The 16,401-nt window shown below is 42.6% G+C and overlaps 1 protein-coding gene across 1 annotated transcript; it reads right to left on the bottom strand.

Moving 5' to 3' along the window:
• Window positions 1-655: 655 nt before the first annotated feature.
• On the bottom strand, window positions 656-16,142 carry LOC109476275. The gene is made up of 9 exons (XM_019777164.1): window positions 15,974-16,142; window positions 14,468-15,301; window positions 13,758-13,885; window positions 13,335-13,414; window positions 12,935-13,071; window positions 11,745-11,882; window positions 11,021-11,145; window positions 4,365-6,897; window positions 656-4,280 (listed from the first exon to the last, which is right to left on the bottom strand). Exons 2-9 carry the CDS (start codon window positions 15,298-15,300, stop codon window positions 656-658), a joined length of 7,599 nt encoding a protein of 2,532 aa, XP_019632723.1. The 5' UTR covers window position 15,301; window positions 15,974-16,142.
• Between the last annotated feature and the right edge of the window lie 259 nt (window positions 16,143-16,401).

Raw genomic sequence — 16,401 nt, 5'->3', positions numbered from 1 at the left:
TCTATCACCATTCAAACTACAATGTCTACAACTCACACCTGAACAAAATTATTATACATATTATAATAGAATACATTTTACTGACAGTCTCCAATAAAAGCCATTTCTATTAACAATCATGAAACAGAGTGTCTTCTTTAACCAACTTCTAGTACTCCAACAAAGACATTTGAGCAGAAATCTTGTGAATCTGAATTTTTTTCTCATTACTATATTTCTAGTGTGAAAATATAAGCGTATAATCCTATACACTTCTTCAAGATGTTAGCGAACCACAAAATGGATAATTACAATTCTTAAAATGTGTATCATAGTGACAATATTTAGTTAATTTGTATTATGTAAAAGACATCTTTACTTTAGGGCACAACTATTTTGAAGAGATGTTCACGAAAATACTTTAGTACAATAACTTTACAACTGTTTTTCTTACATACATGTACATATCTTTACAAACAATACTGGCATTAACTTGTGAAAATAATTTCACCTTGTTGGTAAAACAAAGGATACTGGGGTTTTCTTTTACACAACCAGTTTAGACTCTCTACTACTTATACCTTGTGTCTGAAAGACATTGAAACATAATTAGGTGAGAGTCTATACCAATTGTATAAAAAGAACACAAAAATATCCAACACTGGTACATATGTATTTAACTGTTTTCCTCTGCACTGGACTGTGAAGAAGGTGAACCAAACGCAAACATCTTAAACTTGTTCAGATAAGTGTCCTTAGTGTTCATGAACCGTTTAGCCCAGTGTTGTTTGGCCGAGTACGCCTTGGCAAATGTAAACGACTTGCTCTTCCCGCTGTTGGATACCGTAGTGTCCTTCCAGCTCGTGTTGCCATGGCAACTAAAGCTGCTTGCTACGTCCGAACCACACGACTCAGCCTGCGGTGTCTGCTCTGCTAAGAGTCCAGGTTTGCTACTATAGGTTGTGTTGTTGGTACTTTTGCTGCTAGCGTTTGCTTTACTTGCAAAAGACGATGGTTTAGATGGTTTCCTGGTGTCACAATTAGTGTCTTGTACAGGCTGGCTGGAGTTAACGGTGGTTTCAGGGCTCACGACGTCTTTCACAAGTGATTTGAAGGAGGGCATGGCTCCTAGGAGGGACTGGTTGGCATCGGGAGATGAGGTGGATCTAGAGAGGACTGAGAACAGACTGCTGATCTGCCGAGCCTGGTCCCGACTTTTCGGGGAGAAGACTGTCTCAGGACTGTGTGGAGGCTCCTTCATGATGACTTCGCGTTTCTGGGACTGACTTGGAGTTGTAGGTGAGGATTTCTGGGAAGACTTTCCATTGTCGGTGTGACTTTGCAGCGCTGACGACGGCGTTTTATTCCCGGGCGTCTTTTTCAGATTGTTCTGTGATGTCGGTGACAACATTGCCGTTGTTTTGTCCCCATTTTCATGTATTTTTGGCTCGTTGGTTGCTGGAGACAAACTCTTTCCTCCTTTTTTCGCCTTCTTCTCTTTCCTGATGCTACAAGTGTTGTCCTGAAAACCATTTTCTTCACTATCTACCGGTGTAGCTGTCTTGTTACTTTCTGCAACACGTAATTTTGGTGAGACAGTGCTAGTTGGTTTGCTGTTCTGTGGTGAGGAGTCTTTTGGGGTTTTCGCTGGTTTTCTGTTTTGAGGTGAGGACTCTTTTGGGGTTTTAGGAAGCTCTGCTTTCTTCCTTCCCCTGGTAGCAGCTCTCTTTCCCGCATTCTTCTTTCTTGTTTTTGCCTTCTTCTGCCTAGGTTTCTTGATGTCTTTCTCAACATTTACGTCAGCGATTTTTGTGGAAACGCTGTTACAAGGGCTCCCTACCGGAGTGTTACCTTCTGCGATAGAGTTTATAAGGCTTTCTATTTGTTCGTTGTCAATAAAGGTGTCATCGTTGGTGACAAAGTCCTCTTCAAACATCAGATCGTTGTCTGGCGCAGGCGTTGTCTTGGGGGACGCCATCTTCTTTGGCGTACTAGCTCGTCGGAAACGGGCCGACTGGCGGCGAACTTTTCTCTTTGGTTCGTCAGTGATTTCTGTATGTTTCTCATCCGTGTATGTTTTGTCCCTAGTGACAAAGTCTTCTTCAGTTTGGTTGGGTGTGGTGGATTCTGCATCTTGATTTTCAGACAAAAACTTGTTCATCTTTTCTGGTCTGAAGGACTGTGACTTGCGTCTGCCTCTCTTTTTAGGCTGCTTCTCAGAAACTTGGTCTTCTGACATTGTTCCTTCAACCTTTTCTGCAGATGCACGTGATTCTTCATTGCAAATACCAGTAGGTAAACCTTCACTCTTAAATGTTTCTGTTTTGTCTTCTTTATCACTTGTAGACATCTCTTCAGAACTTTGGTTTGACACCACAGGCCCCGCCGCTCTCTTGCGTTTCTGCCGTCTGGATGCTTGTGTAACTGTTTGCAAATCACTCTGAACTTCTGTAGATTGCAATTCGTCATAGTCGTCATTATTTAGGATGTCTTGCGGAATGTCAGTTGAACTTGTCACAATTTTTTCCTCATTTGTAGCTTTTTTGAATATAGATTTTCTACGCTTCCTTACAGTAGAAACTTGGGCTTGGCTGTCAACTACTGACTCTGAGGAATCACTGGTCTGATTTTTCTCTTCATTATTGCCACAGAGAGACCTTTTAGCTTTCTTAGCTGGGAGAATAGCCTCAGAATCGGTAGCCTCAGCGTCAGAATGTACTTCTTTCAGCTCCGTTTCTTTCCGGCTGACTTCCAAGTTGAAACTGACGACATCATCACTCTCTAGACAGTCCGGAACATTCTCTACGCCCTCCTCACGGGTTTGCTGTGAACAGGACGGTAGCGGTTTCTCAGTTTGTTTTCTTTCTTCCGCTTTCGTTCCAAAGTTCTCAGAGATGGTTGTGATTCCCGGAGGAGACTCCCCCGCCCAGGAAAACTGTTTGAGAAGCACGGACTTCCGCCGTTTTCTCTTCCGACGACTTACGCCGGAAGCCTCGTCTTCTACGAAGTCCCCGAAACCGCCAACTGACTGAGAGGATGCCGACTCTTGTGAAGAGCAGCCCCACGGATTTAAATCGTTTTCTGACTGATGTTCTTTTCTATCTACTTGGGGTTCTTCAATCTGTCCAGTCTTGTCATCAGTTTGGTGCTCGGCTGAGATGCTGTTTGGCTCTTCCTTGAGTACTGTAGACGTCACGCCGGCTTCTCCAAGACTTTCCATGTGATGTTTTGCTATTTTTACAAGAGATACGTTGTCTGGTGGGCGTGAATCTTCCTCGTTTGCTGAAGACATCTTCAGCAGGACAGAGCGGCGTCTTGACCGCCTGGTAGTGACTGGACCTGAAGCAGTGCTGACGTGGCTTTCTTCTGACTCACTCATGGCACGTTCAACATTCTCACATGTAGAACTATCAGGAATGATGTCCTGACGCCTAGTTTTTCTCGTCTTCACCGACCTGATTCCCGGTAGGGGCACATTGCACGACAACTCAGATCCAGACCACTGACAAGTCTCCATACCTTCTTCGGACAAGCTTCCTGACCGATGTATAACTACTGACCGTCTTCTTGACCGTTTCCTTGCCACCGATGTTGTGGCAGACGTTTCTTCCGACCGGTCAGTTTCTGCACCCTGTTCCTTCGCTGGTTGAGAGCAGTCTTCCGAGCTACTTTGCTGAAGTAGGACTGACTTTCTTCTCGATCTTCTCACCACAACGCTTGATACCGACGATTCGGTTGAGTACCCTTCCTCTAGAGTTTGTTCCTCGGTCAAACGACTTTGTTGGGAGAAGTCTTCCACTGTGTCTTGCTTTGCTGTTGACATAGTTGACCTCCTTCTTCCTTTTTTCTTAACTGTCAAGGAAGAATCATCTTCAGCAGAGTCCTGGTCTTCTGTTGCTGAAGAAGCATCTTCAAGTGTCGGCGGCAAAACTGACTTTCTTCTTGGCGTTTTCTTCTTTCCAGGTTCTTGAGAAGAAGGAAGTTTCTCTTCCTCACTGTTAGAGGCTTCAGTATTTCTTTCGTTCTCCTCTTCTACTGAAGAACTTTGTTGGCTAAGAAGTAAAGATCTTCGACGAGACCGTTGTCTTGCAGTTTTTCCTTTCATATTCCCTATGCCTTCTTCTGTAAGGCCCAGAGCATCTGTACTTTGCTCTGTTGTCTCCACTTCAATTTTACCCTCTGGATTTGACCCCTTGCCATTTGCCTGACCTTTGGTCTTTGCATTTTGACCTCTGCCCTTTCCATCTGCATTTTGTAGGTCATCCATCGGTGGTTCCACCGGTACCGAGAGTACACATGGCCTTCTCCGTTTCTCTTTGCTAGTCTGTAGGGTAGTTGACACATCTTGTACACTAGCTTGGGAAGCCTCAGATGTAGCTTGCTGCGTTGTTTGGTTGGGTGGCTCCTCAAAATACTTTCCAGCTAGTACGGCATTGATCGCCAAATCAACACTGTTCAGGTCTGAAGCCTGTCTGTCACTAGAAGCCGTGTCGACAGGTTTGTTGCTTTGTATCGACTTTCTCCGACCTCTCTTCTTGCCTTGAGTGACCTCGCCTTCTAGCTCGGACGTGGTTGCACTTTCTGAAGACGATAAGGACACATGCTCGGGCAGTCGCGACACTTCCACTTCTTCTGTCGTCTCACTAGAAGAACCTGAAGTTTCCTTAGACATGTCAGCGGATAAAGACACACGACTGTCCTGCTTCAATGAAGAAGACTTCCTTCTAGACTTCTTGGAGTTCCTTGGCATGTGGTCATCTGACTCACTGTTGATCTGACTTATGTTTTCTAAAACTTTTATTTTTGCTTGAGCGGTAAGAGAGCTCCTTCTTCTTTTCCTGCCAGGCTTTCTTGTATTCGTGGAATCTTTTTCTGCTTGTTGTTCTGTTTTTTCTTGTAACAATTCACCTTGACTGTGAACTTCTTTGTTTTTAATCTCAGACTCTTGTGCGATGTCTTCTTTTTCTTCTTCATCCAAAGGCCCCACACCCGACAAGTCTAGAGCCTGATGATTCTCCTCATCAATCAAATCTAGCGGTTCCTCCTTCACCATGACCAGATCGCTCGAAGCTTCTTGTGACGCAAACTGGAACAACATCTGGTCTCCGGGAAGACAGAACTTTGCTGGACTTATCCCAATCATCTGGCGATCGAGGTTGATCAATTTTTCATCCACTGTCACTCCTTCTAAACTTTTCCTTCTGAATCGCTTCACGTTTTTACTCGCTTTCTTCTTGTTCATCTTCTTGGGGTAGTAGAAGTTGCGGAAGGACACCCTTCGTTTCATCGATCTGCCTACGAGTTGTTCTTCCCCGGTTTTCTTCCGTACGATGGGATCCTCGTAGATGGTTTCGAAGGTCTTCTGTTCGGGAGCTTTGTAGTTCTTGTTTCTGTAGATCACTTCGATGTCTTCTTCCTGTTTTCTGCCTCGCCCCTTCCTCAGCTTGACAGCCGAGCTTGGCGCCGGTTTCGCGGCAGGTTTTCGGAACCGACGAGGCCGTTTTGGTCCAGCCTCCTCCTCATCCTCATGTTCTACGATTATGTCTTCTCCTCCTTTAGTTGTGTCGGAGAAATTTGCCTCCCTCTGAGACACCTCTGGTGTGTCTACGTTGTTTTCGGCGGTGCCTTTGAAGACGATCTCAGGGAAGTCACCGATTGGCTCCTCTTCTGGTATACTGCTAGTTTCCATAGCGACATCACTAGTTGCCATGGCAACATCAGGTGCATGGCATTCCTTGTCTGAAGCCTCATTCTCATCCAAGCTACAGCTCTGGTCTTCTACAACATTTTGGTCATTTTTAGTGTTTTCTTCTCCCTTCTCTTGGCCAGTTTCTTCCGCAACCAACTCTATGCCCTTTTGCTGTCTTGTAGGCTTCTTTTGTTTTGAGGTCTCCCGGGATAATTTTCTACCACCTCCACTGGTAGCCTGATCTTGACTCTGCTCTACAGTTTGGTGACTTTTTCCTACCTGTGTTGCTGTTATAGAGCCCTCCTCTGCCAAGGCCTGTGCAACACGGCTCGACAACCGCCTTCCTGGTAGAGGGGTGTCTTCGTGCCCACGTCTAGAGACAGTCACATATCTTAAAGCTTCGGTCTCTGGCTCTTCGTAAGTATCATCTTCTTCCTCCTCTAAGATGGGAGATTGTATTCTTGGGCTGTCGTCTTCAGACTTGTCTGAACTAGAAGGACTTTGATCCTTTATCGTTTGAAGGCTGTTGTTTAATGGACTGGGTAATGAAGTTGTTGGCTGTTCAACTGTGTTGGGGGATGGACTTGATTTCAAGAGACTTGTTTGGCTTTTGATTGGTGGAGACTGTGATTCAAAGTTGCTAGGCTGGTCTACGGTTGGTTGAGGCTCAGTGGTGGTCTCCTCCTCTGTGATTGGTGGATTCTCAGATCCAGCCTTGCTGTCCTGCTCCATGATTGGTTGGAAGTTTGATCCTGTGGTACTGTTGTGGTCTGTAATTGGCTGAACCACAGTTACTGAGCTGCTGGGCTCTTCTCTGATTGGAGGAGACTCAAATCCTTTGTTGCAAGGCTCTTCTCTGATTGGTGGAGACTCAGAACGAGGAGATTGGTGCACTGTGATTGGAGGAGACCGAGAGGTGAGCAGCTCTATGATTGGTGGAGGGCTGCAGGGCTCTTCCCTGATTGGTGGAGACTCAGAACGAGTGGGTTGGCACACTGTGATTGGAGGAGACCGAGAGGTGAGCAGCTCTGTGATTGGTGGAGGGCTGCAGGGCTCTTCTCTGATTGGTGGAGACCCTGAACCTGTACTTTGGGGCCTTGTGGTTGGTGGAGAGAGTGACCAGCTGGAATGGGGGAGTTCTGCTGTTGAGGAGTCTTCCTGAAAATCATCCTCTTCTGGACACAGTATCACTTCATCGTAGAAGACAACGTTGGACTGGTCATGTAGCCCTGTAAAAAGAGTTACAATTCTTTTTATTGCACTTTCCCCATTGTAGTGTTTATTACAATTTGAAGTGTTCTGAAGAAAAGTTGTACTTCGATTTCAAGCAAAAAATTGGACTCGCCCTAATTTTCAAATCAGAAATTTGGGTACTCAGTAAGTCAATTTTTTTAAACTAGTTGAAATTTTAACAAGAATATGTGAAAATTAACTCCCTGACTTTAAATTTATTAGAGCTAGTCTGAAGAGAATCTGTTGATTTTCACATATTAGTTACTAATTATCTTTGAATAAAATTCGGAATATAACAATTAGCAGAGACCATTCATGCATTAAAAACATGACACTGTTGGAATATTTCATACATTTTATTGACTTAACACTTGTTTTTATTAAAGGACAATACATTTCCATAATCATTAAAAATTAATGCCTTAAACCCCAAATCTGTGTGTTAAGTCCATTAAAATCTTGATCAGTAAGTTAATTGATATATACATTTGTTTGGCTGAGACATTATTTTGCTGTTTCACAGCATTATGTCTAAATTTTATTCGCTTTTCCCTTTTCAAAACAGTTTTTCAATATTTTAACTTACGGTCAATTTCAAGTTATATACACTTAATTTCAGATAGATGTATAACGAAATTATAAGACAAACAATGCTGGCTGAAAATAGTGAAATTTAGCCAAATACAGAGATTCAACTAGAGTTCGGAGGTCTCATGCCTTCGACAGTGTGATATTGTTTTGGTGGGTGTTGTGTGTGTGTATAGTGTAGGTTTTTTGTGAAGATGATTATCGTAGTGAACGAAGCAACAGACTATTCACCAAGCCTGTACCATGTCTTTCTACGGAAATACGGATCGTAGAATTCGGCAAAAAGAAGAGGAGAATTGGCCTGGGGAGTCTGGCCGCGAAAGGTTGTTTTCTTCCCTCCGATACGCGGTGATCCAAACTTCAAAACGGCAAAAACTCCTTCAACTAAATTATTCTTCTATGCAGCCAGTGTTGTTGAAGCGTGCGATGTCCAATACATTGAAGACAATTGCAAGTTACAAAATCACACAAACTGGCCAATTGTTGTGATGGTATGTGGTATGTAAGATAAATGGGTTCCTCCCGGTGAGTTGTATCTCTCTAGCGGGCTATCTGACCCTTTAGCGGCATACTATTCCCTTTATTTTGGCCGTTTTCTACTATTTTTCCAGTGATCCATGGTGCCTGGTAGAAAGTTAATCTTCCTCCACAAAGAGAAACTCATTTATCATATATGCCTTACTTGTTAGAGGGGCCGTCGTATCAAACTTTTAGCAGGAAACAGCCCGACTTTCTATTCCAGCCCGGATAGTGGTATAGATTAGCCCAGGTCCTCCGGGGACGTTCCCAGAGGTACGACTGGCAGGGCTGAGGTCAGCCTCGGGTGACCTACCTAACCGTCCCAGTCTATCCTGTCAATGCAATTTATCCTGGATAGAATTCAAATAAAATATGTATCCTAGTTGCAATTTAACAATCTTCAATTTTTGAACTAGTAGTTATTTACTGGTTATTTCTCAGGTTGGCGACGCAGTTTGGCTATGTTAGTTTTCTTGTGGGGGCCCATCGGACCATAATATGGTCGTGAAAATCTATCCTTTCAATGGCAGGGCTTCTCTATTCCCTCTCCACACGACCCATTATGAAGAAGATTACAGGCATCAAACTCAAAGTCATTCATAGAATACCGCCGTGCTCCTCGCTAAAGCCACAAAGCTTATAAAGATTAGATACTGCTCAATGCGTTCAGACCACTTCCTTCTAGTGACCTGGCCATTGTGTACAGTATACCAACTATGTTATCGATTAAAACAAAGTTTGTGACCTTATATCGGGTTTAAATCTTTAACTCCTGTTGCATTACGATACGATATGCACAAATGTACTACACAAGACTGCACAAATGTACATGCTAATGTTGTAGGTATTACGGGAAACCTATTCACATTATCCATATTCCTAGATTTACCTGGGTGCCAAACTGAGATACTTTGTGTCCAGAGTGCTATGGGTCTGGCAACCAGGCTAATTCCAGATGTTCACACTGGGGGCCACAGACCTGTCAAATAAAGCACGCTCTGCTGGGGCACTGGGCCACTAATGTTTTTTCAACAAACAATTTCAAAGAAAACGTTTTTTCAACTAAAACCAATGTTGACAGCTTCCTGTCTGTAACTTGTTGTTTTAACCTAGATATGAATAGGTTTCCTGTATTCCCTACAACATTAGCGTGTACATTTGTGCAGTCTTGTGTCAGGGTTCACAAATTTTACAAGAGTTGTGCAGTTGCTCCAGTACATGTAACAAATATTAATAAAAAGAAAGATTGCCTTTTCTACATTGTACATTATGAATGATGTATCTATGTGTGTTTGAAGGCTGGCCGAGTCGTTAACCCAGCATTAACCCAGTATTAAAACTTTCAGTATTAATGCAGCATTAAGCGCCACTTTCGCCAATTTCGCAAGGATTCTGTTGTTTCAACAAACAGGAAAGTTTTTTCCAGCTATCCTTGTGGGCATAAAGCAATGTAATCCACAGAGGGTGGAAACCAAAAAGGTCTAGTGCAGTATGAAAGACATATAGATTTCTCTTATTAATTAATCAAATTGGGTCACAATTTACATAATTAATATCTGTCAATGTTCCTCTTCCTCTTGTTTAAATATGCCACCATTTCAATTGTTCTATCATGGAACGCAGCAGATTTATAGACTTTTGTCATTAATTATGTAAATTAGATTGTGATTTGCATAATTGTCATCTAATTAGGTCAAGCATCACTTAAGCTACCGAGATACCAAAAATAACAACAATCCGTCAACCGGTTCTTGAGCTATCCTACTTCAAACATTTTCAAACAAATGCCTCTGCATTTCCCAAATAAGCTGCTACGGGGCCCAAACTTACGGCACTTCTTTCTGAGCACGAGAGCTACCTACCATCTAAAAATCATGACCCTAGCACGTCCATATCACGAGATTTAAAAACCAGAAGTTTCGCTGCAGTACTTTCTAATTCAATGACGTGGGGACCCCCCACGAAGCCCATATCCGAACTTGACCTTGGTATTGTCAATGGTAACTTGCCAACTAAAAAACATGAACATCCATTTAAAGATTCTCGAGTTATCTTGATGACAAGAAAAAACACAAGAAACAAAGGTCAACTGCAGTGACATAGAAACCCCCACGGGGCCCATCTTTGAACTTGACCTCGGCATTTTCAACGGTAACTTGCCCACTAAAAATAATGAACATCCATTTAAGGATTCTCGAGATATCTTGATGACAAGGAAAAAACACCAAAAACCAAGGTCAACTACAGTGACTTAGGAACCCCCCACGAAGCCCATTTTTAGCCTTGACAATGGCCACCCCTAAATCAACCTGCCTGCCAAAAATCGTGAACCTCGGACCTTGCCTTCAAGAGTTATCGTGCCTAATCTGCCAAACAGTGCAAACCCGATTTCATAACCTTCTCCGAAGGCATAGCCTTCAGTCGAAGGCAATAATTTTCCAGGGAAAATTGGCCACCGTAGGGTTTCGAAATTCTAGCCTTACCATAGCCTCACCCTTCAATTTTTGCCAAATTCCATCAACCATAACCCCTTATTTAGGCCTCTGATTGAGGCTAGATATAAGGCCACACCAACTTAATTTGTTGGTTCTCGGACATTTTCAGAAAAAATATGAAGCGACAGGGCGAAAAATTTAAAAAAAATAAAAACAGGTCTAGGCATCCTTTGATAGCCCCAAATGGTATGATAGGAGCCATGAAGTCAACACAAAAGGCCGGGTTAATATTCAAACATTGAATTTTGAACTTTTAATCAAACCACTGCATTGATACATGGAAAATCTGTAACAACTAGGAAGAAAAGGACTGTTTTCAACTATTGAGGGCAAAATATGAGCATGATTCAGAACCAGAATCTTTTTTTTTCTTGCAAATCAGAAAAAAATGAAGAGGCGAATCTGAGAACCAACAAATTAAATTGGTGTGGCCTAACAATGTTTCATAAAAACAATCCAGTTTGAAACTGCAGGATACAGAGTTGGACGGGGTCAAACAGGACATAGTAAGATTTACCAGCGGGGTCTTCCATGGGTTCTTCAGACGTTGGTGGAAGTTCTTCCGCTGTGAGACAGTCGTCTTGAGACTCCTCAGGACTGCTGGTGACAGGTGCTCGCTGTCTCTGTAGTCTGGTAGACATTCTGGTGGAAAAGACAGAGAATGATGGTGATGAAACAACTTTGGAAAAGGAAGGAATCATTGAAAATTGCTGTCCTCAGAGTCAGAATGTTTCCTAAAATTAACTTATTATATTACCTTTGCCAAGAAGGTTATGCTTTCAGTAGCGTTTGTCCATCTGTCTGTTTGTTTGTCTGTCTGTGAACAGCATAACTCAAGAAGCTTAACATGCATTGATATGAAACTTGGTAGGTGGGTAGGTCTTGATGAGACCTAGAAAAGATTAGATTTTGGGCCCCCCTGGCAGCATTCCTAGGTACTGCAGCAGAACTTCCAGTTTTGATATCTCATGATCTGGACATGGTAGGGTCACAAATTTTGGTTGGTGGATAGATCTTGGCCTAAGAAGTAAGAAATGCAGGAGCATTTGTTGAAAACTATTCAAAGGAGAATAACTCAAGAACCAGATCGCCAAAGTCTGATTTAAAAAAAGAAGAATATAATCCCTACCTACTTATCTATAACCCTAATTTTTTTTCAGGACTAAAACAGGAAACACAACATTTCTTTAATATTTTAATTAAGGCCTTAGAAGAATGAGTTTACCCCTCCCCATACTGACCTGCTGGGGGGGTCCCCAGTCTTCCCCTCCCCCTTAAAGCGTTTGTTCCTGCGGTGAACAGGGCTGGGGGTGAAGTGAAGACTCCTCTGTCTTCTCCTGGTCTCCTTCAGAAGCTCCTTAGCTGTCGTCTTGGTACTACTGCAGGGGAAGACAGGTTTAAGTTGTTACAAGACTTTTATTTCACTACCGGTAGTCTATCAAAAGCAGCTACAAGAAGGAAAGGTATTAGTGAGTAAAAATTAAATTCTAGTCATGTCTTTAAAGTTTCATCGTAATTTTTTTTTCCTTTCATTTTGAGGCAGCCGCCGTCAACTACTGAAGATTCTGCTGCCTTTTTGTGGCTAATACAAGAAGAGGTTCGCCAGGCCTCCATCCAGGAAAGTCGTGTAAAGTGCCTTTCCCAAGAGCACAAGATCGGTGACATGGCAGGCTTCGAACCTGGGATCTCTTGGTTCCAAACTTAGCAAAATTAAACATGGTGCTTGACTAGCAACATTTTTTACAAAACATTTCAATTTTTTAATGAACTGAAAGGCAAAGAAACTGTAGTGCAGGTAAAACTTGTCTGGTGTAGGTAACTTTGAACCAGGTATTCTTGCTACCTTGCTGACGTTTCAATGTCTATCAGACACTTTCTCAGAGCTTCTGACTGGAGTTCTGCTTCTCGACGCTATATGTAACTGTTACAGTACTCCAGTCAGAAGCTCTGAGGAAGGTGTCTGATAGACATCCAAAGGTACTTGTAAGCAAGGTAGGAAGAATACCTGGTTGTGTATAATAATATAAATAGTTTACTGGTCAAATGTTACCTGTGTTATCGCAGCCTTTTATAGCACTGAATTGATGCAGGGTTTACAATCACATAATACACATGATACAGATAACATATTTGCTACACATGTACTTGTCACAAGGGTCTGTGCGGCTGCCATTCGGCGCCACAAGGTGACCTCAATACGGCTTTCCCCAATCGAAGTTAGGTACCCATTCACACCTGGGTGGGCTGAGGAAAGTCGTGTAAAGTGCCTTTCCCAAGGGCACTGAGTCAGGGTGCATGTTCAGACATGTTCCGGGTACGACTCGGGATCGAACCCGGGTCTCACCGGTTCATAGGCGAACGCTCTACCACTACGCCACCCAAATTTTAAGAAAATCCCAATATCCCTTCACTTATAGTTTCGCATGGTTACCTTATAAATGTGATTTCATCGTTGCCGTTGATGATACAGCCGTTCTTGAAGTGTTGTTTAGCGTGTCTGAGGCTGTACCTGGCTCTTCTGGTGGGGACAGGGGCCAGTAATGCCTGTCTTCTCTTAGAGCTGCAAGACTGGAAACACAGACAGAATAAATACTGGAAATTCACTTTTTTTGTGGTAGTTTAATTTTGCTGTTTGAGCGAAAAGGAAGGTAAGCAAATTGCTTTAAATCTGTAAAAGTTTACAGTTGAAACAATTATAATATAGTAGAGTTGTATGTTGATTGGAATTGCATACTACTGGTAGTACATTTGCAATGTTCAGGCCCAGGAAAAAAATGTTGTGTTCCCTGTTTCAGTCCTGAAAATATTATGGTCGGTAGGTAGGGACTCACCAGAGAATGGTAGAGGGAACTCTCAGCCAGGGTTTCACCGTGGATCTCTACTGTAGCCTCTACTTTTCTCCCAAAGAAACCTGGAACAGACAACAGACAATCAGTCTAGACATCCCAACAACTAAGGCTTCTAAATTTTCTGAACATTAAAGATTTTACAGGGCTCAAATTACTGGATACATATGCACATTTGTATACCCAAACTTGAAGAAAATTAACAAGAACAATGAATAGCTATGACGAAAAGCTATTCCCTGATCTGAGGACTGTGACCATTTCTAGAAGCATGCAAGTTGGGTGTAAGCAAAAATGGCCAGGATTCGAACTCAAGATCTCTTGGTCAAGGGACACTAACACCTAAAGGCGGTTTACTGATTATGTGAAACAAAGAAACAAAAAACTGAAACAGAAGGATGTGCTTACTCTCAGCAGACGTGGACAGTGGTTCTGGGAACACATATTCCTCCTCCTCCTCCTTTTCCAGAAGTTCTGCCATTTCATCATCATCATCATCATCTTCCTCCACATACCAGGAGGCCATCCTTTGAGCTCTGATGATACACATGAACATCCTCAACTCACAATTATCAGAACTTAGACATGATGAAATCAATCAATTTTAGAACCTAATCAATCAATCAATAAATCAATCAACTAAGTGTCAACACCTTATCAATTAATCAATCAATCAATTAGCTTTTACAACCTCATCAATGAATCAATTTTTCAAAACCTAATGGCCAAAGCAAAGAAGAAAGAAAGAGTCATCGCACAACAAAGCAACATTTAGAATAAGTGTGTTTTTTCCTATTTCTAAATAGAAATTGCAAAGTAACACTGTAGTGTACATACACACAATATTGTTCAATGCATACTTATTCACTGCAAACTTAATTTGTAGAATACATTTGTATATCAACGCAAAAACACAGAAAAATTCAACAAAGCTTGAGAATAGGAGCAGCAAAAAATTGAGAAAAATTGTTCACTAGTCTATATTATATACAATAATGTAAAATTTACATATATTTTGGGCACAATCTGCTTGGCTAAAACACGGCCTCTGTCAGTCCTTCTACTGGTCAGGCCCAAATTAATGACTGTAAAATTATAATTTTTACTGGCACACTAACCTGGTTTGCCTGGTACCCCGCGGCGGTGTACAGCAGTCGTGAAGCACGACAACGGGACTCATCTGTGGCGACCCCGGTGGATACGGACTCCCGTGCACCCGCGTAAACTGCGATTTCGTCGGCGACTCATACACCGCCGGCGAACTTGTCAGCCTTGTTCGCGTCAACGCCAAGTTTTCCTTCAGCGGAGTAACAGTCGATGTTTTATTTTCCTCGAGCCCTTCCCTTGCCGAACTCTCTCCCGGACTGTCAGGGTTTAGACTATCGGGGGAGGGTGCGGCTTCCGGGCTCTTGTCTCCAGATGGTTTATCCTTACTTAAAGGCGACAAGACGGTCTCAATTCCCGTCTTTTTGGTCAGAATCCTCGATAAGAGGTTATGTACTGGCGAGCCACTCCTTTCCCTGGCCTTTTTCAAAGCTCGGTGATCGCTCCTCTGTTGTCTTTTAGGTTGTTGTTTGTTGTCTAAATCGGATTGTTTCTGTGTGCCGGCTAAAGGTGATGGCTTCCAGTCGTTGTTTAGAGGGACGGGAGAGGCCGTATTTTGGCGGGAAACGTTCGGAGACAGGCAGTCCTCTAGTAGGACTGTCGGTTGTAACTTTGCCATACATTCAGGAGTGATGGCGTCATCTGTAATGTGTACAGACATGCTTGGATCTATGATATTTTCTTCCTCGTCACTACTAGGTGATTTGGGGTCATCCATGGGTGGTTCGGACGAACAGGACTCGGAATCAGAGTCGAAATCGTCATCATCTTGGCCCTCCTCAAACTCCGCAGTGCTGGATATGGCATGGCAGGCAGCGCCAAAACTTTTCCTGCGTGGTTTGGGCATTCTGTGGAGAGTATACATATATAACTTTAAAATAATATTATTTTATAACAACGGTATCAACCAATGTGTGTTGAGGCCTAGGAAAAAAATTGTCGTGCTCCCATGCATAACGCTGCAACAAGGATTTTTCAAACTAGTATGGAATAAGGGCACCCCCCATTACTTTTCGTCAGAACCCTATTCAACAGGTATCTATCCCAAAACTATGAATTGATATGTAAAATAGAGGTGGTAGCTTACTACCTGCATGTCTGGCCTTCTTCAATGTAATTTTACATATACAAATCAGAGGATATTCACTTATTACAGTGGTTTGCCACCTGTACATAATTTTCAAAGCGTACACACCAAAAATATTAATGAAAAAGGCTGGCTTACATATCAAAACGCCCATTTATGAAATTGAACTTAACGTTATATGTTATAAAAATAATACGTACAAATAACCTTACATGATTGAGCAAGCCCTTGTAGCACTTCTCTAGCATGTTTTCTTGCATAAAATGGACGTTAGGGGGAAAAAATAGGGGGAAAATCTAAGAAAAGCTTGTGCCGTCTGTACCCCCCTCCCCACTCTCATACTAGTATTTTCATGCCCAAGTTTTCAAACAAGTTTCTGTCACGTTTGCGAAGTTTTGACGATCGGTAGCTCCAAAAGCACATCAAAACTCACCTTATCTCAGCAGATAAGAGATCAGAGAGTGCTCAAGCTTTCCTCTGGAGCAGGCTGCGACAAAATGTCCCCATAAAACGGCAATTTTCATTCAAAATCGGGGACGAAATCGCGAAAACGTTTCAACTTCTTGGCGCCTCTCAGTTGCAGGGTCACTTCTCTGAGACGGGGAAATAGAGCCCTCCGATTGGTCCATACGTACCAGAATTTTTACAAACCAGCCAATCAGAGCACAGATATACCTCACGCAGGCGTATCTGGGAAGGGGTTAAAGGTCACAGCCAACATGGCAGCCGAAGTGCCAGTAAAAGTGTGAGTTGGCCAAATTTTCACCGACTGTACTTTATAAAAAGCGTCTAAATAAGGTATGATGTTCAGAAACGTTAGGACTAATGCTATTTTTCTTTTGGCGTGAAAATTTAGCTGTG

This window comes from Branchiostoma belcheri, unplaced genomic scaffold, assembly GCF_001625305.1.
Source record: "Branchiostoma belcheri isolate BF01 breed outbred unplaced genomic scaffold, Haploidv18h27 scaffold37, whole genome shotgun sequence".
NCBI lineage: Eukaryota > Metazoa > Chordata > Leptocardii > Amphioxiformes > Branchiostomatidae > Branchiostoma > Branchiostoma belcheri.
Note: the sequence above shows the minus strand (reverse complement) of the source record. Positions and strands in the feature narration are given on the sequence as shown.

Bases quoted from the DNA above. Each gene is read 5' to 3' on its own strand.
- LOC109476275 (XM_019777164.1), bottom strand. From the start codon at position 15,300: ATGCCCAAACCACGCAGGAAAAGTTTTGGCGCTGCCTGCCATGCCATA. The intron at 13,886-14,467 runs GTTAGTGTGCCA...GTGTATCATCAG, and splicing joins CGGGGTACCAGGCAAACCAG to AGCTCAAAGGATGGCCTCCT. The intron at 11,146-11,744 runs GTCAGTATGGGG...CTTTTCCACCAG, and splicing joins ACTGGGGACCCCCCCAGCAG to AATGTCTACCAGACTACAGA.